This window comes from Gallinula chloropus (assembly GCF_964237585.1).
Source record: "Gallinula chloropus genome assembly, chromosome: 3".
In the NCBI taxonomy this organism is placed as follows: Eukaryota; Metazoa; Chordata; class Aves; order Gruiformes; family Rallidae; genus Gallinula; species Gallinula chloropus.
In genome coordinates, this window is record NC_140087.1 from 45383943 (window position 1) to 45408393 (window position 24451).

General features: G+C 42.0%; 1 protein-coding gene across 1 annotated transcript in view; it reads left to right on the forward strand.

Annotated features, from left to right (window-relative positions):
• The window catches only part of LOC311189393 (WD repeat-containing protein 64-like), a gene marked incomplete at both ends in the record, with an annotated part of 41807 nt that extends 21127 nt beyond the window's left edge, over positions 1–20680 (forward strand). Inside the window, 9 exons of the mRNA XM_084261062.1 lie at positions 9817–9943; positions 12123–12271; positions 14121–14244; positions 15560–15729; positions 16570–16663; positions 18041–18111; positions 19009–19188; positions 20059–20206; positions 20589–20680. Of these exons, the coding sequence (XP_084117188.1) occupies positions 9817–9943; positions 12123–12271; positions 14121–14244; positions 15560–15729; positions 16570–16663; positions 18041–18111; positions 19009–19188; positions 20059–20206; positions 20589–20680 (1155 nt within the window). The remainder of the gene's footprint in view (positions 1–9816; positions 9944–12122; positions 12272–14120; positions 14245–15559; positions 15730–16569; positions 16664–18040; positions 18112–19008; positions 19189–20058; positions 20207–20588) is intronic.
• Between the last annotated feature and the right edge of the window lie 3771 nt (positions 20681–24451).

Sequence of the window (24451 nt, forward strand, 5' to 3'; positions counted from 1 at the left end):
CTATCTATGGGCGTACGGCCAGAGGCTACCGTGACGTTATCGAATGGAGCTGATAGTTTTCAGCTCATTATGCTCTTAGATACGGGAGCTGATATTACAATTGTGTCCACCCTGTGCTGGCCTAGAGACTGGCAGACGCTTCCCAGCGTGAGAGGGGTAGAAGGAGTTGGTGGAGCAGCTGCAGTGCGACAATCACCGGCGCCTATTCATATTCAACTAGACAATCGACATGCTAACATCCCCATTACGGTAATGCCTTTGCCCCAAGGCGTGAGCGGACTGCTCGGTCGCGACGCTTTGAGACAATTTGATGTGCGACTTAAAAATGGCCTCGGATTTTTGCTGATGGCCACTGTTCGGTACAATTTCCCGCTGCAGCTCCAGTGGGTCAGTGACACCCCCATCTGGATAGAGCAGCGGCCGTTAACAAAGGAGAAGCTGCAGCAAGCACATAACCTTGTACGGGGAGCAGTTGGCTGCAGGACATTTAAAGCTATCAACTAGTCCCTGGATTGTTTGGAACCAAGACGGTCAATGGCAACAACACATACTTAAGGGAGAGCCTACTGACTCTTTACAAACGTTAGAGTTGCTTGCAGTGGTGTGGGCTACCTTTAGATGGTTCACAATGCCTCTCAATATAGTAACTGATTGTCTCTATGTAGCAGGGATTGTGCGCCGCATAGAGACTGCCTTTATTCGTGACACCAAAAACCTACGGCTTTTTGAACTCTTGAGAAAGTCTGATAATGGTCCAGCTTATGCTGGGGAAAAAATAAGACGTTTTATGCAAAGATGGGGTATTCACCATGTCAGAGGCATCCCCAATTCTCCAACGGGTCAGGGCATTGTAGAAAGGGCACACCAAACTTTCAAACAGTATTTGTTCAAGTATTCTCAAATAGCAGATGTTCAGGAGAAACTTGCTATGACATTATTCACCCTAAATCATTTGTGTATTTTTGGCGAGAGTGATTCCCCACCAATAGTTCTACATGCCCCAAAGGGGCGCCAGGACAAAAGAGTTCCAATGTTTGTACACTATTGGGACCTAAAGACTGGACAATGGCAGGGCCTGGCTGAGGTTCAATATCTTGGACGGGGTCATATGTGTGTGCTTGCACCTACAGGATCACTGTGGGTACCAGCGAGATGGACCCGCCCTGCGGCCAGCCAGCAAGTTCGTCCTGACCGTGACATTTTTAGAGATCTGTCTCCTAACGACGCAGACGCGGGCCATCCACAGGGTGGACGACAGAACCAATATGTGGGTGACTTGGGCTAATCAGACTGGCAACTTAGATTTTTGTCTGAGTATGCAGTCAACTACTAGCCCTTTTAAAACGTGCCTCGTGGGTATACCCGGTTTTGAAGAGGCTGCCTTTGCTGCCTACGCCACTAATAACTGTCACTCTTCTTCCACCGTAGCTAGTTGTACTGCCACATTAATCCGCTCCCTTAACACCACCTTACCCTGGGATCCACAAGAACTAGAATTGCTGGGTGCTAAAGCGGTGGGGTCAACGTCCAAAGGTCACACTCAGACGTGTGTCACATTTGGTGATAGGTTTAGTGGCAGGAACGGTTTTGAAACCTTTATTGGTGACACTCAGCCTCATGCGCGGGTCAACAAAGGGTGGAACGAATCAGGCTGGACGGAAGTGTTGCCAGGGCCCAACTTCAGACCATGGAATTACACATTTTTGTGGCACCAATGAGACCACTCTTGACGGTTATAATGTCTCTCGCCCCTTAGGTGCTTATGGGGCAGCTGATCTATATAGCCCACTGTCATCAACAATTGGACCATTATTGTGGAACAATAACACCCCAAAAGCTCTTCCCCCAAATGTGTTTTTAATCTGTGGGGATAGAGCCTGGCAGGGCATCCCAAGAAACGCATATGGTGGGCCGTGTTACCTAGGAAAACTTACCCTTTTTGCCCCTCATCAAAGGGACTGGCTGAACCTGACTAAGATAGCATGACCTGTTAAACGAGGCGTGCCTTTAGATAACTCCTGTCGTGATGATGTTCAATTGTGGTCTGTGATGGCCAACACTTTTGCTACAGCCTTTTTTCCGGGTTTGGCTGCAGCTCAAGCCCTCAAACAGTTGGAGTGGTTGGCATGCTGGTCGATTAAGCAAGCCAATGTTACCACGGATGTTTTGTCACAATTGCTGCACGATCAAGACAGCTTGTGTCATGCTTTTTTGCAGGATTGTGCTGCCATTGATTTCTTGTTATTAGCACATGGTCATGGGTGTGAGGACATTGAAGGGATGTGTTGTTTTAATCTTTCTGACCATAGTGCATCTCTTCACAAGAAATTGGCTTGGCTGGAGTCTCACACTCAAAAAGTTGTTAAAAATGTGAATCCCTTTGATGATTGGCTACAGTCAGCTTTTGGTGGACTCTCTCCTTGGTTATTTAACTTGTTGAGAGAAGGTTTACGCTTTATAGGTATAGTATTGTTGGTGTTAATTCTTTTGCGCGTTGCTTATGCCTGCATTATGAAAAGTGTTAAGCGAATGGCACAAACTAACATTCTGTTAGCCCAAAAACAAAAAGGGGGAATTGTTGGGGAATTGCTCGCAGAACGGGGCCATTCGGATTATATGCAGCTGGTGGGCCAACTCGCCTGGAGGGAACTACTGCGAATGGCCTTGACATGCCTAGGCCAAACTAGGCCTCCGGCACAGCTTGGGGGGGGGAGGCTCGGCAAGGTCGCCGCGTCCTTGAAGGGGGAAAACAACCGAGGCATAGCCGGCTGGAACCAGTAGAAGGGGAATTCCACCTCGAACAAGAAACAAGAAGTGGGCGTGTTATGCAAATGCGACCTTTTCGGGCTTAACCTATAGGCAGGCTGTATTTGAGATGTATCCCGTGCTGGAACATATATAAAGTTGGCACCCTGTTATGATTCATATTGGATTGCTGGTGTCCGTTTTATTTTCCTTCTCGTCAACAAAAGTTAAATTTACTTTCTTGGTTTATAAAATAAGAATACCTACAATTTAAGCAGAGACATAGATTTGTAAAAAATTTCTATATGACCTTTAGTCATATGAATTAGTATTTCCATAGTAGTGACACTGAGGAAGAAAGGAAGGCATAGGCAGGGATTGTCATAATTCGGTGCTGCTGGATTTGCTTCAGAATATAACATTCCCGGAAATAAATCTGTTTCTGATCTTCCAGGTTGTGAAGAGCTTAAAAGTAACAGTGTGAATTGGTGCAATTAGTGTGGCAGTCCACAGCCATGTCTTTTCCTTCAGCTCCTCAGTTAAGTGAATTTACTAAGAGATCTGAAATATTGACGTGAATTCCTTGTTCCTAATCATAGGAACATGTTCCAAACCTTGTGTTGAGATGTCCTGCAAACAAAACTTATGCTGTGTGCTGAATTACATACCACAGACCAACAGGAACCACGTTCCTCACAACTACACTATAGTTTGTTTGCCCATTCTTACTCATACACCTGAAGCCTGAAGTATTTATTACTACCTTTTTTTCACGTTACAGAACTCTGTGAAGGCATTCAGGAAGCACTGAGGAAAATACAAGCAGGCACAGGCACAGGGGCAGGGGCAATTAAACCTGTAGCTGTGGCAGGAAGTGGGTCATTACCTAAAAGATGCTGCTGCACTCGTAACTCTCTGTAGAAACAAGATTAAGGCCAGTGGCAGAGACCAGACTGCACAGCCCTTGTACTGAAAGGCTGGAAGTACTGCAGCCCTTGTACTGAAAGACATGAAGCAGTGACAACCACACTCTCTCACTTAGTGCCTAGTGGGGATTCACAGCTAGAACAGTGGAGGCTACAGCTTCACATCTTGCCTACTTGAGTTGTCAGTGAAGTTGGTGAGAGAAAATTTGCTGCACCAGTTGTTCTGTTGATTTTACTAGAATGCCTCCAGCGGTGGCTTTGGTCAAAAGTACCAACACCTAAGTGAGTCAGGTGAACAAAGTTTGAGCCTACAGGCATAAAACCAAGCTGTTTTGTTTGATGACCTGTAGTGCTAGGGTAGCAAGTATATTCCCAGCCTTTATACAGCTCTATGGTATCACTTGAAAACAGAAACCTTTTTTTTTAATCGGTGAAAGGAAGTTTTTTGGTCTTTTTACTTTTAAAAGTAATATTATTTTTGGCAGCTAATACCAAAAGAGCAATGCACACGTTTAGGCATGGCAGGAGAGTAGTGCAATAAAGAAGGTGATTTCTTCTTGCATCTCCCCTCTGGGGCATGGCAGAATTTCATTGCATATGTAATTTCTTCAAAATCTGATGCAGCTAATTTCATGCAAGCACATGAATCACAAGGTTGGAAAAGACCTTTGAAGATCATCAAGTCCAGCCAATGCCATCCTAAGCTAAACTGTATCCCTAAGTACCTCATCTACCCTTTTTTTAAACACATCCCTAGGCAGCCTGTTCCAGGCACTGACAACTCTTTCAGTAAAAAATTTTTTTCTAATGTCCAATACATACAGTTCTGAGCTGAAATTTCCCAATACTAAATTAAATCTGTTATATAGGTTAGTTTCATTCTCATAGAACCCAAAGGCAGATTTTTAGCATTTCAGGGGGAATCAAAGGGAAGTAAGATATGGGGAGAGAAGGGGGGGAGTGTTGTTTTGTTTTGTTGTTTTTTTTTTTTTAACTTTTGCTAATTTACTCAAACCTTAATCTTATCAGTCTCCAGTCCTCTCTCTCCAGACATGCTTTATGGCAAACAAGCTGTGTGATATCCCAGTGGGAAGTCCTAAATGTCTTTTGCCTGTCTGGAACTGAGCAGGTGATGGTATCAGTGCCTGTTTAGGTTAGTGTGGATGTTTTCCGAATTGATTTTGAAAGAACATGACATTTTTTTAAGGGTATATTTATAATACAGTCATTAGTTTTCCCAGAAAAGTAGAGCAGCTGAGCTGGAAGCACAATGTTTAATTTATGTCAAACCATTGCTAATCACAGCTGTTACTGAAATGTACTGTATATCAACAATATTGAATTTAATTGAGATAATTTGAAAAAGAGGCATTTGGGAAATCTTCTCCAGTCATCCTTCACTGAAATTATGTGGTCACATCTATAGCAGATACATTTTTTCTATGCTGCTTTGAAATTCAAAATTAATCCTCCCTTGCTGCTATGTTTTGATTCTCTTTGGTTTATTTGCTTCTCCCAGATATTAAGATTTTTCTTCTCGTATACTGTATAATCCTTCAAGAGCATTGAATAATCTTCTTCGAACTTTTCATGTAACTTACCCAATTTTCTGTGATTTCCTGTCCCATTTTCCAATATTCAAATCACTTTATTGCTTAGGTAGTCTGTGGAAAAACCCTATAAAATTAGCCTACAGAAGAGAAGACTCAAGAGGGAGCTCATCTCTGTATGTAACTACTAGAAGGGAGGGTATAAGAAGATGGAGCCAGGCTGTTCTCAATGCTGCCCTTTACAGGACAAGATAAAAAACTGAAACACAAGATACTTTGTCTGAACATCAGGAAACACTTGAGGGAATAGCAAGTCTAAGCACTGGCACAGGGTGCCCCATAGGGGTTGTGAAGTCTCCCTCTGTGGAGATAGTCAAAAGCCATCTGGACATGGTCCTGGGCTCTAGGTGGCCCCGCTTGAACAGAGGGGTGACACAAGATGACCTCCAGAGACCCCTTCTCACCTCAACTGTTCTATGATTCTGTGAAAAAAGCAAAAGGGATTTTAATTAATTTAAAATGTAATTTTTTGACTCATACCTACATTTTCCTCCTCTAGTTTTTACACTTAAGACAGTGTATAGCATACATGCATGCTTGCAATCAGCATGCAGCTGAACTGTTTCAGGAACATAGAGTCCTATCTGCAGTTGCATCTTTTCAAAAGGATGGGTTTCTCAGTATATCTGAGAATGCGCAATTTTCCTTCAGGAATGGATTGTCCTCGTGTATTCTCAGCATATGTGAAGGAAATGATCCATTAGATGTTCTGTTTCTGGGCAAGTATTTGCTGGCTAAAGTATGAAATAATCTGTATTTGCTGCACTTGGAAATAGAACAAGATCTATGTTCAGCCTGTGCTGATTTCTATAGTTCTACTGGAAAACTGAGATCTAGGGTTTAAGCGATATTAAAAATAAATTTCCAGACCTGAGGTTTTCTGGTTGTTTATTTTCCTATGGGGAAAATAAATAAATAAAAAAAGATATTCAAAAGGTTAATGAGTTGTTGTATATCTGAAAATTACTTTAAACTCTATCTCTGAGGTGAGAACATCATTCTAAGCCTGGCTGGGTTTTGAGCTCTTTGGTTCAGGCTTCCATGGGTAGTCACCTCTGTCCTACACCTGTTTCTGACTCACACACCATCTAAATGTCCACTGAACCTGTTCTCCAGAAGTGTTGAGGGTTATTTCGTTTTTGCAGTAGGTGTCAGTTAGGTCTAGTGCCAGCACACTGAGCACACAGCACACAGACAGACATACAGAACCTTTAAACACACTCAGTCGTTGCATAGCACCCAGTAAATACCCCACAGGTACGTTACTATAGGATTAGACCCGCTATTGACTATAACTCACAGTTTGATTTCTTTCCAGCATTCCTCCATGTTTGGGAAAAGGACATTAACCTTATATGTTACCAGGTTAATGATACTATTTGAGGAAGTGATTTGAAACATTCATCATTTTGAACTTCACTGAATTAGCTGGCATCAGTTATAGCACCATCTGCTGCACCACGTTGCATTAATGTGCTTAGAACTAAATCCTCCTTGCCTTAGCCTTACGAGTAATCCCAATGACATCAATTTGTTCCTAAGTCTTCTAATAACTACAGGGAGTTGTGGGACTTTGCAGGATCAACTTCAGGGATCATAGGACAGAAGATGGCATTCTCTGCAGATCACTTACTGTGAAGAACTGCACTTTGATCTCTGCTACGTGCCTGGGAACTTTTGTCTTTGAGGACTCAGATGTTCTTTATGAATTTGTATTTTTTTTTACTTAGACCACGAATGCTTCAGTGACCCCCTGAAACAGAAAATAGGGGAGAGAGAAAATCAGCTTTAATTGTTGCTTACTTTTCCCGTCTATGCCCACAGCAAATGCTGTGGTTAGTGCAACTTCTCTCTGCTCCAAGAGGGATTTTCCTGTAAAAGTTGTTTTTTATAAATTCTTTTGAAGATACCCAGCATGACCATTCTCCAAAACTGAGGAAAGCAGTCTTTTTCAAAACCCAAATTTTCCCTAACTTATAAAAGCATCAGCAGGATGTGAAAGTTTGGAAGCACTTAAAGGTAGTTTCCGTTTTCTCTTGAGAGTTAGTGATATTTTCTTTAGATCAGTTTTATAGTTACCTTCTTGTTCTTAACTAGCAGTAATTCGAAGGGATTATCATTTGATGGGAGGAGTGGGATAAGGGGGTTGTCAGCAAGTCCTGGACTTTAGTTCTTTTCTATCTCAGTTAATTACAGCCAGAAAGGGGCAGAAGAGGATGCACTTCTTCCACAGTCAATAACAATCCATCAGGAGATAAGTGTTCCCAAGACTGAACTTTACTGTACCAAGAGCATGTAAAATATTTATTTACCGATTCTGTCTTGCCTTATTTCCTATCTTCTTTCTGTCTCCCTCTGTTGTTCCCATTTTAGTTGCTAAGATGAATCTTTTGCTCTTTGTGTGTGTATTAAGAAAAACAGAAGAGAGGGGTGTTGCTGGTTTTACGTGCTTGTAAAACACAGCTTTTAGACCAGATGGAAAATGCAATTTAGGCTGTTTTCTAGTTGTTTCCAAAAAGAATTGAAGCTCCTTCTCTCCACACTCCTTCCTAAAGTGGATTTTTTTGCTTGAATATAGTCTGTATTCTGTGGTTTCAGAAGACACAGTCTAGAAAAGTTTTACCATAAAGAATGTTTTCAAAGGGCTTCAGGGGGTTTCCTGGCATTTGTCAGGCTGCTGTGGGAAGTTCTTCAATAAATAAGCAGAATGGTAAAATTACTATTAATAAAATGTTCCTAAGGCAACTGCCCCTAGTCACCTCCTAATGTCCAAATAAACATGCCCTTCATTGCCCCTCTTCGTGCATGAGTTCATGCCCAGCCATGTGTGTTGATGCAGATGAACAGCAGTGACACCACATCTTGCGGCCACGCTGGTAATGCCTTGTGTGGGAGTTACTCGTGTGGAAGAGTGCTTTATGTAATCTCCCTGCCCTTGGGCTGGGAAAGGAGGAAGAGATTCATGAATGCTGTGATGTGTCTGCGTTTTTGATGTCGCTTTAAGTGACTGCATTTTTTTAATGTGGTACTGGCATTAGTAGCTGGACAAGCAGCAAGAAATAGTACAAGAGGCTCTTACGCATATTCACTTGGGCTGTAAAATCATCTCTCTTTATTGCTATGATGAAATAAGCTGTCAAATTTATGTTTCAGGTGTTGAACAACTTAACTTGAATAGTCCATGAGATTATTGGAATTGCCTCTCTTTGGTTGTGTTTTGTATAATTTTACTAACTTTGTAGCAGATCTGAATGGTGTTTCTGGAAAAGTAATTATATCTGTTTAATGACTTATTCCTTTTACCTGACTAGAGTAGCTCCATACATACCTACTTCTGATTAATCTTCAGTTCTTAAGGCTGTTTTTGCATGCTGTAATTGTGACTGTGTCAGAATTGAGCTTGGAGATCTACCTGCAGCACTGCCCTAACTTTCTTGAATTCATCACCAATTCTTCTATTTTTGTTGGTCTACTGTCAGCTGGATAAACAGGTTCATCATTTTCTATTCAACTGGATTTCCTTTCTCAAGCCTTCTCACTCTCTGTTTCTCCCTATATGCTTAGAAATTGCATATCTGAATAAACTCCTGAAATGTAATCAGAATCAACATATGTTTTTGTGTTAAAATCCCAATTAAAAATGCAGCCCCACCTTTAATAACAGAATTGAATGAATACAATAACTTCCACAAGTACCTATATAAAATTCACCATATTTTTGGCAGCTGGATAATTGAAGGCAGATCTTATGACAGAATAACTTTTGAGGGCATAGCAAGATTATCTCTCAGGGAAATTCACCACAATAAAAGCCATGGGATCTGAAAAATGAAATCATTATTTCTAGCAGAATTAAGAGTATTTTTCATGGATAACAGTAAGTTAAACCCAGGTTTTAATCAGCTAGGATCAATAAGTTCTGCTAACATATAATTATTGATTTAATAAGTCTAGACTTCAAGGAAGTGCCTTGTTTTCAGTTGAAACTGAAAGTGAGAACAAACATATCTAATATATTTAGTGTTCCTTATAGGATAGTACCCTGACTGTGATCAGGAGCATTCAGTTATGGGGAGCACAAGGACTGTACATGCATAAAACTGCATCTGCTGTCAGTCAAAGATTTCCAAGATTCCTTTATCCAGAACACACTAAAATTTTCCTTTGTACTGTGGCATGCCATTTGATTTCCAGGTTCAAATAGAAGCTTTTATACTATTGGTATTTACCTGTACATGACTGAAAGTATGACACAATGGAGTCAACTTGTCATAAAGTAGAACCAGTTCTCAGGAGACTGGGTTCTACTGTGGATTTGTCAGCTCAAGATCACAAAACATCTTTTCTGTGCCTTTTATCCTCAGAAAAACGTGTATAAAGATACCTTTGATATTCGTCTTGCTTATTTTGAGATGTACCACATTAAACAATGTGTTTGCTATTGAAGGCTGTAATATTACTGTTATAGAAACAAAAAGGACTTGCAAACCTAGTCGTAATAGAGGAATAAATATTTTTCCCCCTCTCTCTCCTAGATTTTTAGAGTGTGGGATATACAGACCCTTTCATTGCTGCAGGTCTTCCATGACAGTCAAGGGAGTCCTCAAGAGCTGGGGACTTTTGCCATGGTATTTGACAACAATCACGGCACACTTATCACTGGTATGTTACAGCAGTTGATGCATGAGAGCATCCCCCTTCGACTAGGATGTGATTTCGTTTATGATTGTATAGAACTGAAATTGAATACAAGAACAAGGTATATGAGATATACCAGTACTGGGAGATAAGAATATTTGCACGTTAAGACAATTTTGAAGTCTTTTTTCTAAACATGCTGCTAATCTCACTATAGAAATGTGTATGAAAGCATGCAGCATGGGAATTAACATCAGGAAGCAGAGAAAATGAGAAAAGCTCCCCTGAAAGCGAGGTGAACCTTATTAGGAAACAATAAACTACATATATTGTTCTGTAGCTTTCTCATTTCTTGAAAGCTACTAAGCCACTAATCTTCCCCCAAGTAATTGCTCTAGCACCTTACTCCCATTTGGAGATCAAAGCAGCAAAATAGAGGCTCTGCAGAACCCTCACAAGTGTATTCAAACTCCTTATTTAACTCAGTAGCTACAAAAAGGCCCACAGTCTGTGATGTCAACAGATGCACTGTCCAATTGACAAGGAATGAAATATTGTGCGAACTCACCCAAGGTTTCTGGGCTCTGTTTCCTGACTCTGTAGCAGGGAATCTCCAAGGGACTAGAGCTTCACAGGTGTCAGTAAGGATGCCAGCTTTCTGTATCTCAGGCAGAGACTCCAGAAGCTGGTAGAGTTTGTCTGCCCCAGAGACACAGTCACTGAAAAACAAAACAAAACGAGAAAAGAGCTTTGAACCTGTCCTGAGACTATAGAGGCCTGAGACATACCAGGCAAATAAGGTCGTTGTCTTTGGAGACAACTTTTTCAGTTTCCAAAGGCTCAAAGATTCCAAAGCTTGTCAAACCTGTGAAGATGAATGTGAAACATTTTGTTTTCAGTGACCTGGTATTTTCTGTTGAGTCTGTGTGCCAATAGACCTGTTTAGAAGCTTAAATATATACATCAGACCAGAGTCCAGTGCTTACCAAGCATTTGGTAAGCACTGCAAGCTTAAGAAACTTCAGCTTCTAGGTGTTATTTTAAAAATGCCCAGAATATTAATCAGTCTAGTTTTTAAAAAAATATAATCACTACAGGATATAGATGCTATCTTGAGTTCAAATTTAACTTGGTGAGATTTTCAAGGCGGAGTAATGTAAGCATTTTACATGGTTAAATCTTCGACAAAATGAGGTGTCTTTGCCCTTAAAAACAATGAATGGGGCAGTGACTAAATATCTGTAAAAGTGGTCTCAAACTCTGTTAGTGATTCCATTAAAAGGCTAAGTTAAGGTCTTCTTGCCCACAAAGAGGACAAGAGACCAATATTATCTGTGGATGAATTGATTCTCATTGCTATGCACCTGACTTTGCAGAGGACATTTTCAGTTATTAGCTCATTAACATCCATAAATCGTGGCTCACCTTCATGCTTCATTTGTATGTTGCCACAGCTTTCCTTCTGTACCTTTTTCCAAGCTGTTGGCCTCTATGCCTGGATTTACGCCAGATGTTACGCAGTTCTGTCCCTTGCTGAATGCTCACTGCTGACTTGTGGTCCTCTGCTGGTAGAACTATAGTAATACTGGAACAGAAATAAGGCTGCACGTGTAGTTTGCCTTCTGATCCTGTGTTATAAAAACTTTGTGCTTTCCTTAGTCTTGTCTGCCCCATCTGCTTCTCTGTCTTTGCAATCCTTCTGATCCAAGAGCACTGGAAAGTGTCTGAAAAACACTGTTCAGGCATTCAGACCTGAGTGCTCCATAAAGGAAGGTGCTGGAAAGACCTCATCATTGCCTGCAGACAGGATTGCTTTTCTCTAAGAAAGCAGAGACCAGAATTTATTTTAGTGATATATCTGCCAATTAGAGTTCTATTCATTTGTGTTCATTTCATTCTGTGCCAGTCCAATCAGGGACTAGAAGATTTATGGCTTCTAATGATTTGGAATCAGGGTATCAATCCCATCAAAGGTGGACGAGTGGTTCTTTAAGGCAAGGAAATACGTAGCCACTGTTTAACTGCTTCTTTGTGGGGAGCATGTGTGAATGCTCTCTGGCTTAGAGAACAGACTTCTTCAAGAAACAGGCAGCATTCCTTATCCTCTTCAGAAGAACTCAAAGGAACCCTATGGTTTACATAGGTGAAGTGACTGGTACTATACACAAAACAGATATATTCTCACTCCTGTCACCCAATGCAGGTTCATCTGTTATTGATATTTATCCCCTGACTCAAGTAATACAAGATGCGAGGCAGGTGCCACAGACACATGAGAAAAGCATCAATGTTCTGCTTTACAACAGGGCTCTTCACCAAATTCTCACTATCTGCTCTGAGTCAATACTAAAGGTGAGTGTAAGTTGTCACCATTTAAACAGTAGAAGTCTCAGGTCTTCTGATTGCAAAAAAGTTACAGGGTAATCAGAGAAGTGATTAGTGTTTATTACTCAAAGTGGTGTTTTTGAGGATATGTTTGTGCTCAGATTTTAGCTGTGATGAATAAGCTACTTGGGTTCAGCAGAATTACTTTGATTAGAAAACTACTTCCCTGACCTGCACTAACATAATTGCAATGCAAGCAGCAGGCAGAATTGACAAGGCTCTGACTGTACTGGGTTTAGTTGAAATGTTATTTCCTTTACCTGTTCCTGCAGTACGTTCTTGCAATTACAGCAATAGTTGTGAAACTTCATTGGCTAGTTAGTAGCTGCAAAGGAAAATTTTAACTGTAACCAATCAAAAATTCATACAAGCACAAGTACACATATCTCATGAGCAGCTCTTTAAAGTTTAGGAGCTACACGAGTCCCCGTCACTTTAGTAGAATGTAAACTTGTACTTTAGACATTCTGTGGATCAGTATAAAACATGAAAAAAGTCACTTTGTAAAAACAGGACTGTGTAAAGGATGCTGCTTTCAAATAAAAAAAAATTCCTTCACTAGAAGTGAAAACTTTCACTGGCACATGCAGTGTGCCTCAACTGTAAGACCTGTCTTTTTATCCTGCTGTTTTGCTGCTTATTCGTTTGTCTGATCTGCTTCTCTTTGGCTAGTGGTTCTGGATCCAATTTACTGACTTGCCAAAGATCAATTTTTCATCATTTCCTAGAACACATTGTTCTGAGTCTTAGGAATTTCAAGTCATACAATGAGGGGCAATTGCTGAATATAATAGCCAGTTAGCAAAAAACCTAAAGTGATGGAGATCACTTTGATTCCTTTTAATCACAGCTCCTTTTGTGTTGAAACATTAATGAAAAGATTACACCTGCCTATTAACTTTGCATAGGCTTGCAATTGAACTATTAGAAATAGTTCAGAAAATAGTGTCATAAACCCCTTAGATGAATAAAATAAATCATTACTGGTGTAATTAACAGTGTGACAATGATCATCAGAGGTACCAAAGACCTGCAGTTTTAATTATCTGTTGATGGGGTTAGATGACAAGATGTACAGGGATAGGGAGCCTCTCTTACTGGGCCAGCTGGTGATGCATCCCATTCTTGTGGGGAAAGGCTTGTTTGGGCAAACATTTGTTAACTTTATACACTCAGTAAAGATGTTATTTCTCACTTCCTTAGAGCATGGTGGCTACAACACCATTAGAAGTACAAGATAGTTTCAGGCATGTGGTACTGCAGCAAATCAGATCTAGACAGTGCATATGACATGAGTGGCTACTTCATAAATCCAGTTAATTCTGAGCTATTCTGCTACAGCCACCAAACATGGGTCTGGTACTTCATTGCAAGACATAGCTTAAATGCTCAAAAGAATTAGATAATGATCTAATATAGCTGTTCCTACATTTTTGGACCAAATGTTTATGAAAAGCCTCATTTTTATATCCAGCATAGAAATTATAGCTCTAACCATTCTTTCTAGCTAGATTTCCTTGCTTTTGCACTGTAAAAACTCATTATATTTAACGACATTCTCCCTGACTTAACAAGGGCCTTTGTCATAGCATACTAAATAGAGCTTCCCATTGCCAGAATGGCGTCTCTGAGCAGAGGGACATTTTCAGGGATATTACACTAGTATTTCAGAAGAAGAATGTGGTAGCGTGAGAATCTACTTCATGCGATGTGAAAATCTGCTCCTGGAAGTATTTGTCTTTCTCCAATTACACTAGAACACATTGTGATGAGTTTTAGAGGATGCAGTACAAATAATTACCATCTTTTTTTTCAGGTCTGGGACCTGGAAACAGGATATCAAATATATCAGATTGAAGATGCACATGGGCTGAATACTGAAGTGGTCTGTGCAGCCATTGAAATAAATGGGGTTTATCTTGCTACTGGGGCATGTGATGGTAAAACAATTAAATAATTACTGCATTTTACTATATTTATTTAAAATAGCATGTGAAATGAGGAAACAGAATTCTTTGCCTTGACTGTCTCAGTGACATGAATTTTGACTTTCTTTGATGATGGGAGAACATAAAAAAGAAAGGGATGCACAGCTGTCAGTCTGGGGAAAAAAAAGTGGCAGGAGGAGGGTTGTCTTGGTTGGGTTTTATTTGATAGCTGATTCATAAAAATGTGATTTTTGGTTGGTTGGGCTCTTGTATTTTGCTGCCCTGCTTCTCTCTAGAAGATTATCGTCAAAGATCTTGGTCTAAAAATATGTTTCCTCATAGGACTTGAGACCGAGGTCTGTATATCACACTGCAACTAAATGCCTGCAGATGGAGAATGATTTTTCAATTTTACTGTATCTAAGCCAAATTATAGTGTTTTCAGGCACTGAACACTAGAAAAGATTGTACACACATACACATACATATACATGTTTCCTGAATTTTTCATAAGTGCTATTTTAGGGTGCAACAGTTTTAGGTAATGATGAGAGATCTCTCCAATACACAAGTGATGCACTGAATTCTGCAGCAAACTTCAGTGATTCTCTAACCTGCTTACATGGCTGAATAATTCTTCTCACATTCAAATGTTCAAGACTACACACCTGAAGTGTTAAAATATGTGAAATACATAAAAGCTGTCTCACATGAAGAGGAGGTGGCCTTTTGGAGACATCATGCTGGCTAATGTTTCTTGTTTATACCTGGGAGCAGAGACTGTACCCTTTATAAATCTTAAGAGCATGACAGAAGGTGAATGCTATCAAGTCGTACGAAAGAGAAGTCATACACAGTAACTGCTTCACGTAAGATAATGCTCTAGGTCCTTCTTCCCTCTAGATCTGTGGGACAAGCCCAGCAACCAGGCCACTCTGCTCCTTGCTGTAGCTCACAACCTGAAGTCTTCCACCATCAGAGCTCATCACTCTGCTTGCTCTCCAATGGCGTTAGTCCAGAAACAGAAGTAAGATAGGAAGGTGTCTTTTATCCTGGGCTGCAGCATAAAATAGACATGGAAAAAAGATGTAAAAATGGTGGGGCTAATGGTGAAGGTGTTTTCTGTTAAGTTTTGTGTCCCTAAGGTGGCTTTCCTAAGACACACATATGCTATGACAGCATTTGAAAGACCAGTGATTTAGATCTCAATATTCATTTTGATTTTCTATTTTCTTCTCCTTTCCCTGTTTGATCCAGTTCAAGTTTCTGACTTTGGTTATTGCTAGAAATTAATTCCCTTTTTTATATCATTCTTATTTATGTGTAGGAACAGTGAAAATTTGGGAGTTTGAAAGTGGGCAGGAAGTTAAAGCCTTGCCTTTGGCCCAGCACAGAAAAGATGAGTGTCGTCTGCTGGAAATGGTTTATCTGAAGGCTACTGAAGGTCAACATGAACTTCTTGTTTTGGAGCAGAGTGGGAAGATGAAAATCATTCAGGTTTTCAAAATATACTTCTTTTTTTTTCTCATTTCCTTTGCTAGCTCCTACTTTTAGAGGTAAAATAGGACTTTTTCATGAATGAGTAGATAAACTTTTAGAAACTGTCAAAGAAAAGTCCTTTTCCTGCATGTCATCAAATCGGCTTTCTGCCTTTTTGTCTAAGCATTAATTAGCCTACTGCTGGTTTTCACCATTCTGATCATTGCATTCCTTGCATTTGCTTTCCTCAAGGAATCAGTAGTTATAGATCCTTTATGGTGAAAGCTTTAAGATATTGCTGTTGTGATTATAAACAATATTTACCAGTTTCTACTTCACCAGCACTTGAGAGTGATTGGACTATGATCTCCAGGAGCTGCTCTTGGCCACAGGTTGAAATCCTTGGGATTTGAAACCAGTAACTAGTAAGGAACAAATACTGGAATGCTCTTTTTTTACAGGAGAAGCATTGCCTGCATGTTTTGAACATAGTATATATTGCTTGAGGAAAAAATAAACCTTGGAAATGCTTCCTTTAACTGAGGGATTATGAATTCTATTATCAGCTCAGCTGACATGTTCAAAACCCGCTCCCTTTGAGAATGCGGGTTTGGGTTTTTTTTTGATAGTGAACATCAGGTTACATGACAAGTTCTGAAGGCTACCTCAGCTGTAAACCAAAAATGGCACTTGAGACAGGAAGGTCTTGAGTCTTGTGTCAAAGGCAGAAAGAGCCCTGGCTTCGTTCAGAGTCGGAGGCTTCTCGGTGCTGAGCTCATTTGCTGCTATTTTAGTCAACGTTTTGCTTTAAAAATGTGCTGTTCCCTCTTTAACTTGCTTGGACTTTCTTGCCTGCAGATGACGATGTGCCTTTGGCTCGACCTTTCTACAATTATCCTCTGCTGCAGAGCTACTACACCGGCCATCGACAGCAACTTGAGCGTCTGTCAAGGTAGGCCTTACAGGGAAACTCTGGAAGGCTTCCGCTGCACATCCAGGAGCGGAAGGGAATGGGTGTTGTGTCGACAGTTGTCTCTGCTGTGCTGAATTCATTTGCTGTCAATCCTCCTGGCTTCAGGGATGTGTGTGTTCCTTTGAACACAGAGGTTGCTTTCCTCTGTTAGAATGTTTGTACCTAAGGCCGCTTTGCAGCGTCTCTTGGTGACATCATTGTTTTAAAAAAAGCCCTCTCTCTCCTTGACTAGTGATCTCTGGGAACCATGGTATTGGCCTGAATCCCCTACTCACAAGTACGTCGGTGTTATTTACACACATGAAGCGGTTGGCAGAGCCAGCACTCGCTGGCTGTTGGATAGAAGTCGGTTCCCAGTGGGAGCTTTCGTCCCTGGCCTGGCTGACTAGCATCCGGGTGATAGGCCTTGGATGAGGGGGTCTGAGGTTCTTCTTTGGAAATTGTACTGAAAAGGAAATAAGGGCCTAACACAGATTGGGCTATGACGCTGCTGCAATGACAAACAGGCTCAGGCTGTTTCCACTTTCAAGCCCTTGATCTTGAACCATTTCCTCTGTGCAACCTGAGCCATTTACTCTGTGCAACTCCTTGCTGCCTCTTGTTCCAGAGGAAAATGGGATTCTGACTGCTTGATGATTGATGGAATGGTTTCCCAGTTAGGAGACCAGGCTGAGAAGTTGTGGCAGAGAGATGAAGGAGGAACTGGGAAATATCCCCCTGCTAGTTTACACGTGAGCGTCATTTCTCTGAAAACACACCCCTCCCCTCCATACACCAAGGATTAATGAAAGACAGTTTATAAGAAAACTCTTCATTACTTTTTCATGCCAGGCACTGCTGGATCTCTATTTGCTAGAAAGCATTGAAGAAAGCGACAAGCATGCAATTGTATCCTTTCCAGTTACCGGTATGACACCTTCAGTATGTGCACGTAAATGTTCTGTGATGCTGAGATGTTTGGATTGTCCATCTGGCAGCTCCACTGAGCAGAGGGAGGCTGAGTGAGTAACGGGAGTGCTTCAGGGTCTGAAGGTAACCTTTCTGAATGGCTGGCAGAAGCCAATGAGCATTCCTTTCTGGTAACTTATTCGGACCACAGTTTTGAGCTCAGGACCTGTCTGTCTGCTGTTTCTAAGAGCTTCAAAAGGCAAGACTGATACCTCAGCAGATTTGTCTTCCTCCCATTCTTGTGTTTGCCTTTCATAGTGCTTTTTCTAACTGTAATGTGACCCATCTTTGGTCCTACAAATTTATGATCCTTAATTAGATGCTCGATGCCAGACAATTTACCTGCTGCTAGACATCATGCATTCCTTTCCGAACCAAACAGATGCTTCAATCAACTTCTTCAAACAGCCTTTGCCATCCCTTGGGGTCTGGTTAAGCTGATCCAAGGGTTTTGGCTTCTAGACCACAAGGATTATGAAGTAAGTAGATAATGGATTTCTTCAATATACATTGCAGTACAAGGCTGTAATCTAGAAAATGCTGGTAAAAGCTGCTGCTTAGCTAATAAGTGGTGAGAAAACTTTGGGGCCCTTTTTGTAATAGTGCTAAAATATACTCAGCACTAAAGGATGGGTTGAAATTTTAACTGTGTTGCCAGGCAGCTGATTGAAAGAAAGGCAAAGTCCTCTTTTGTACTGCTTGATATCTGAGTTTTCAAAGCCACCCCTTTAGGTTGAGCTGAGCAGAGCAGTTGGATGCTGCCTCAGAGCAGCCTGTCCTGATGTTAGTGTAAGGCGTGTGTCTGGGAGAACAGGTACCTATTTTGTAAGGTATTTCCATAAAGGGCTGTTTGTAGCCAGAGGTTTGGTTAACCCCCAAGAGTGGGAATGACACCGCTGAAAACACACCCTCAGTTCTGTCTGGCACACTGAACTTCTTCTCTGCAAGCACTTAAGAACTGAGGTGAACCTGTCCTGTATGAAGCATTTCCTTGGTAGCTCACAGAAGTTTGTTTAACCCACATTCACCCTCAGTTAAGAAACTGGGAGATTTTTGCTTTGTGTGCGCAGTTAATAACCACGACCTCTATCTTCTACAGAACTCACTGGCCCTGCTCTTTCACCCAGCTACAATGAGACCTGTGTCATGGCAACACTGGAGAGTTCTTCAGTGCCTCATGTGCCAAGGAGAGCACAGGCAAGCCCTCCCATACATGCAGATGATGAAGCCACCCATGTCAAGCAGCGGGGAAGTGAAGCTTTCCCTCAGTGTGTTGCTGTCCAATAGGTAACGAAATAGATCCCACTATTTTGGCATAATATCTTGGGGCAGCTTTTGGGGCATAATGCTAATAATCTTTGTTATCCTTGTAATAGTCTCAAAAGAAAATAATACAAGAAATTAATTGCAGGTGCCTGGTGGAGGCTTGGGGCCTGTTGCATCAACACAGCACCAAGTTAAACATGGAGGAGCTGCTAAAACACACGTACGAAATCTGTCGGGAGCTGGGACTAATGGAAGATTTATTGAAACTACATTTTACAGTCACTCAACAAGTAAGTGTGGACAACAGGTCTTTAAAAAGAGAAGAGGTGGAATCCTAGTACAGTTCTGACAGGTGTTATTTCTCACAGGAGCATTTGGAGAAGTTTTTACTAACCAATGCTGATGTTCAGAGTCATGAATTGCTTTTAGCCCACCAACGGCAGCGTGCCAATTCTAACCCCACAGAACAGCTGAATCAGTCACTGCAGGTTAATCTTGTGGTAACCATAAAGTTTCTGGCCAGTGGGCAAGTTTCTCTTAGGGGTTACAACTCATTCTTCCTAGTACTCACTAAAATTCCTGCCTGGTTTTATTTTAACTTCCCTGGAAGTAGTAGGAATATTCGATTTCTTAAAATAGCAAGATTTGTGTTTTCTGAGCTTCTGTTCTGGGCCTGTGATGCACTTGTTGTCCAGAGCGAAAGTTTTCCAGTGAGTCAGACTCAGCAGGTGGTTTTGCAGGTTGTAGGTCCCGCGTCTGAAACCTTTCAGCCAGCCGGAAGGTGTCTGCAGGTAGCTTTTCCCTTAGTCGTTGCAATATTCACATCAGTTTGTCCAAGAGAATTAGCAATTGCGCTGTGGATTCGGTCATCTCAGGCATGGGTGTTTCAGGAGGAGAAGGGCAGAGCCTGCTCTTTTGTGAGCAGATTGAAAATGGCAGGTGCTGATGAGGGTGTGAGAATTGTTTTCCCTCCAAGTGGCAGGTTCTGAAGCTGCACTAGTCTTGCTGCTCGTTGGCTACAAGAACCAGGTGGAATTGGTGGGTGCTGGTGGGTAGAACTTGCTGCTCTTTGGTCACTACTTAGAAATAGCACAGCTCGTTGTGTGCAGTGGACTTCTTGTAATGAGGTGGCTTTTGGCTGCACACCTTTCCTTCACCAGAATGATCGTGATCCTCGCCTGAGAGAGCGAGCAGTCACCCGAAATTCTGTATTAGACCGATGTGGCAAGATCCTTCCCAGAGTGCAGAGGAAGCTGGCTAGAGAGAACACCAAGCCTTACCATGTCCCTTCATCCGTCATCAGAGAAGGTAATTTTAGGAGGGTGAAGGAAGTGTGCAACTAACCATCACTCACTTGGATGAGACAGGGCTGATACCCCTTCTCTCTTGTTTCACAGTCTCCAGACCCACATGGTTATCAACAGCCGCAAAAGAAGGAAATGCAGCAAATGTGCATACAAGGGCAACATTCACCAGGAACATTTTGTCAAAAATTGGAGAAGTCTGTATCAGAAATGAGTGGAAAGCCCACGTCTCACAACGTGATAGGTAAGCAGCCTTCTAAAAATGTTGTCTTGAGCTAGAAGCTTAGAAAGAGAGGGAGGGGAAAAGTCATTGTAAGTAGTGTTGGAAGAGAGAGGTTTTCTTCTACGGCAATTCTGTTTCCCAATTTTCGCTTCATTTTTCCCAGGTTTAGTTCAAAATAGTCAGAATTATACAGAATGTAAGAAAGGCTGGGAGTTGTCCAAAGTGCATCCAAACGAAAGAGGTTTTCTGCTGTGACAACCCTATTTCTGCAAACACATATCTTTACCTGACAATAAATGTGTTTACAGAATTTCAGATAGCTGAAATCAGACAAGTACAGGAAGAAAGGCTGGGAGTTATCCAAAGCTATTATGAAATAAATGGGAATTCCAGTATGTTTGGGCTTCAGAGGATTGGAAGTCATTTACACCTTCCTTGTAATTCCAGCCCTGGAGCTACCAAGCCACCAGTCAGAGCACATCGTCTTCCCAATGCAGAGTTGCCCAATGCGGTTGTTGGGACACCAGTTGCACAACGTGGTGGTCGCTGGCAGTCAGCATGCAGAGCCTCTACTTCCTTCGTGGCACACAGCCCACTGCAACCCAATCTGCACCGTTCCACCTCAGCAGTGGATTCTACCCAAGCGTCAGAGCTGAGTTTACTGAAGACTCCCCTCGTGGTTAAGGTCTGTACGGCCAAACCCAGGAACAACTGGCCACCCCAAAGGCCTGTGAACTTGGTTTAAGGCAAACCCCCCCCAGTAGGTAACACACAAACTGCTGGGTTCCAAAGGTGGAACATTTGCAGTCTGCGTGTGGTTATTGTGTAGGCAGTATTTTTCTAGGCAGTATGGTGCGGACGGGTCTGGAAGAGGGGAAGTTAAGTTATAGTTAAATCCCAGCACAGCTGTTGTCACAGAGCTACGTGAAATAAGCTTGTTTTCACTGGATAGAACAAAGGAAGTCCAATTTGGAACTCTCACCATGCTTAGATATTGAAAGATGCAATTTGTCGCTTAAATGATCCTCCTTTTTAAACCCTTTCCATACTGTGAAATCACCTTCAGCTGAGGAAGGAAGACCTGAACGCTCCTCGCTGAAGCTGGGTGGGGACTTCTACAGCAGGGTCACTTATTTTCGTCTGGCGCACAGATGGATCCATTGATGAGTAAAGGAATCGGCTCTGGCTGTTGCTGTGCTGGGTGGTGCTTTGCATGGCAGCGTGCTCAGTCACTGTGTCTGGGGTGCCATGTGAAGCTGTGTGCCTTTTAGAAGAGCAGCATAGATATGGCAAAACTCATGGGGAGGGGAGATACTGCTGCAGACAAGAAGATGCCGTCGGGGTAATCGGTTGGAAACATTTTATGTTGGCATTCAGAAAGAGGCAAGGAGAAACGTGAAAAGCCTGGGGTTTGTCCTTCAGGATTTTTCTACCTTTGGGAGAAGAGCAGCGTAGAGGCAAACCTTTGTCCTTGCTGCTAGCACAGACTCTGTAACTTAAACTAACTTAACATGGTTTTAATGAGTCAACTGTGGTTTAAATGGAGTGGTTTTATCTCTGTTCATAGCGAGCTTAAGCTTTGGCCACATCAGCTCCTGGCTTTTCTGGGATCACCCCTCATTCTATTCTGAGACCCAGCCTCCGCACCACACCCCTAGTGAATTTGAATTTGGTCAAAAAAAGCCACGGCAGATCTTCTGTAACGCCTTGTGCCTACAGCAACATACTCACAAGAAATGCCCATGACCTTGGAGGTCTTTACTTGGCGTTGTTAGGAGCTGTTATTCCAAATGAACGTACCGAAACTGGGAGCAGAACAGGGCCATGTGCTAATCTACACATGTGATCTTTCTGTATATGTACTAAGGAATTGTCATCATCTGTTTTTATTATAACGATGACTGCCTCTTATAGAGAGCTTCTGAATTATAACAGGCGGCCCCCGCGCGTGCGCTTGCTCTCTCTCTGATACATCAACTTCTTATTAATAGAGCAGGGTGGCCAGCTTAATTTACTTGCTCCATCCTACAGACGTAGTGAACGCTATAGTTCTCGTGGTAGTGCGTGCCAGCATCAGCAAAGATAGGTCTTGACTTATGATTCCGGGTATGCAAAGCCTCCCTTTCCTTGAAGACACAGTAGTGAACCCGATATGTAGCTTGATACAAATAGTACAGGCAAGTAGATGCAAGACCCACTTCATCTTGCAGAACTACCAGAAGAGGAGCACGCGGGTTGGATACACCGAATGCTCTGTTCTCTGACCCTTACATGCATACATTTTGCTCTGTAGTAGGGAATGTGTTGCACGGCTCTACCTACCTTCAGGGGTGATCTGAAAGAGAAAAGCAGCGTTTCAGTGTCCTCTGTTTCATCCAGCTCCGTCGGAAGTCAATCAGCCTGGTAACTAATAATGCATTAAGTCGCTTTTTAACTTTAGGTTCTTGAAGATGGTGCAGATGAGGCGCAAGCCACAGCAGAACCACCTGAAACATCACCGTATACGAAACTACGTGTTAGTCCTATGAGAGGAAGGAAGCCTAATGTAGGAAAAGTAAAAAGCAGCCGTTCTGATGGACAAACACTGCCTGTCAGGACGCAATTTGTAGCCGTGACTCCAAGAAGCAGATTGAGAAGAGTAAAGGAAGCTGCATTGGAAGTCTTGAGAGAGGCTACTGAGGAAATGCCTGTTGGTGAAGGTAGCAATATTTCTTCCGCTCCTTCCAGAAGGACTGGAGGACGAGGAGAAAGTGCTAGGAAGGGGACACAAAATCTCTTGGCACACACAGAATCTCTCTCTACTCGGGAAGATGCACTGTCAGGAGAGAAAGTGGAACTCCTTGATACTCCTAGGAGAAGAGCAAGAAGAATTCCACGTGCTAAAGCACGCAAAACGGATACTGGTGAACAAACACCTGCACAGCCAAATGAAGAGCCAACCACATCCAGGGCTCCAGTAAGGACAGGGCGTCGGGGCAGAAAAAGACGATCAATATTGGAGGAGAGCACAGGGGAGAAGGCCTTTCCCCTGGGACCTGGTGGCAGTCCTTTGCTGCGTGAAGACATAAACCCAGCAGGACATGAGGAAACTGTGAAGGAACCAGGAAGTAAAACTCCGCTTGTCTCATATTCTTAATTTTTGCTCTATTCTGCTTTCTCAATTCCTACTTTGTAATGCCTTGCCTTTTTCCTTTGAAGTATATCTAGAAAGAGAGCTTCCAATTAATCACTTAAACAAATTGTTTTTTTCTGTTCCTTCATGAAAACTAGCTACAAAAATCTAACTTGAATTTTCTGAAGTTATGAGTTCACAAGTATTGTTTTGCCTTGAACTTAGGAGCTTCCAGCTAAAGAGGAGGAGGAGGATACCAAGTCTATGGGAAAGTGAAAATGGAAAAGAAATAGAACTGCAAAATCAAAACCGAAGCAAGCAAGCATGGAATTCTTTGTGAACTGCCTTTCCTGTGGTAGTGATTCAGCTGTAGAGTCCTCTTCCTCACTTGGCTGTACGGTTCTGCTCCAACTTTCAGAGCCTGTCCACATGGCCAGTCTGATGGAAGTATTAGCTTTATACTTGTCTATGAACAACTAAAGCAAATAAATGTTATCTCTGTTAAGTGCTTGAAGTGTTAACTGATTTACTTTGATTCTGTTTTGTTGCCACCTTGTTTGTGTTGCCCGGTGTGCAAATATGGCCGCAGATAACTAATAGAATCCTCCATCAGAACTTCCTCCATGCAAGACTAATCTCAGGGTCATCACCAAAATACATTTATTTGCTGTGATGTGATCGGTTCCCTTGTAATGAATCAAAAACATCCGAGTTGTTCATTACTGGTGTGGGGAAAAACCACAGGCAGAAGGCAAGCCACAGCTGCTTGTGAGTAGTTGCAATCTATTAGCCTACCCCAATCAGAAAATAGGTCGACATCAGGGTATTTCAAGGAATATGACAGCATTTGTTTCTTAGTTTGATTCTACTTTTGTCTCCCTCACCAAACTTCGACATCTCCATTCCAGGAATGC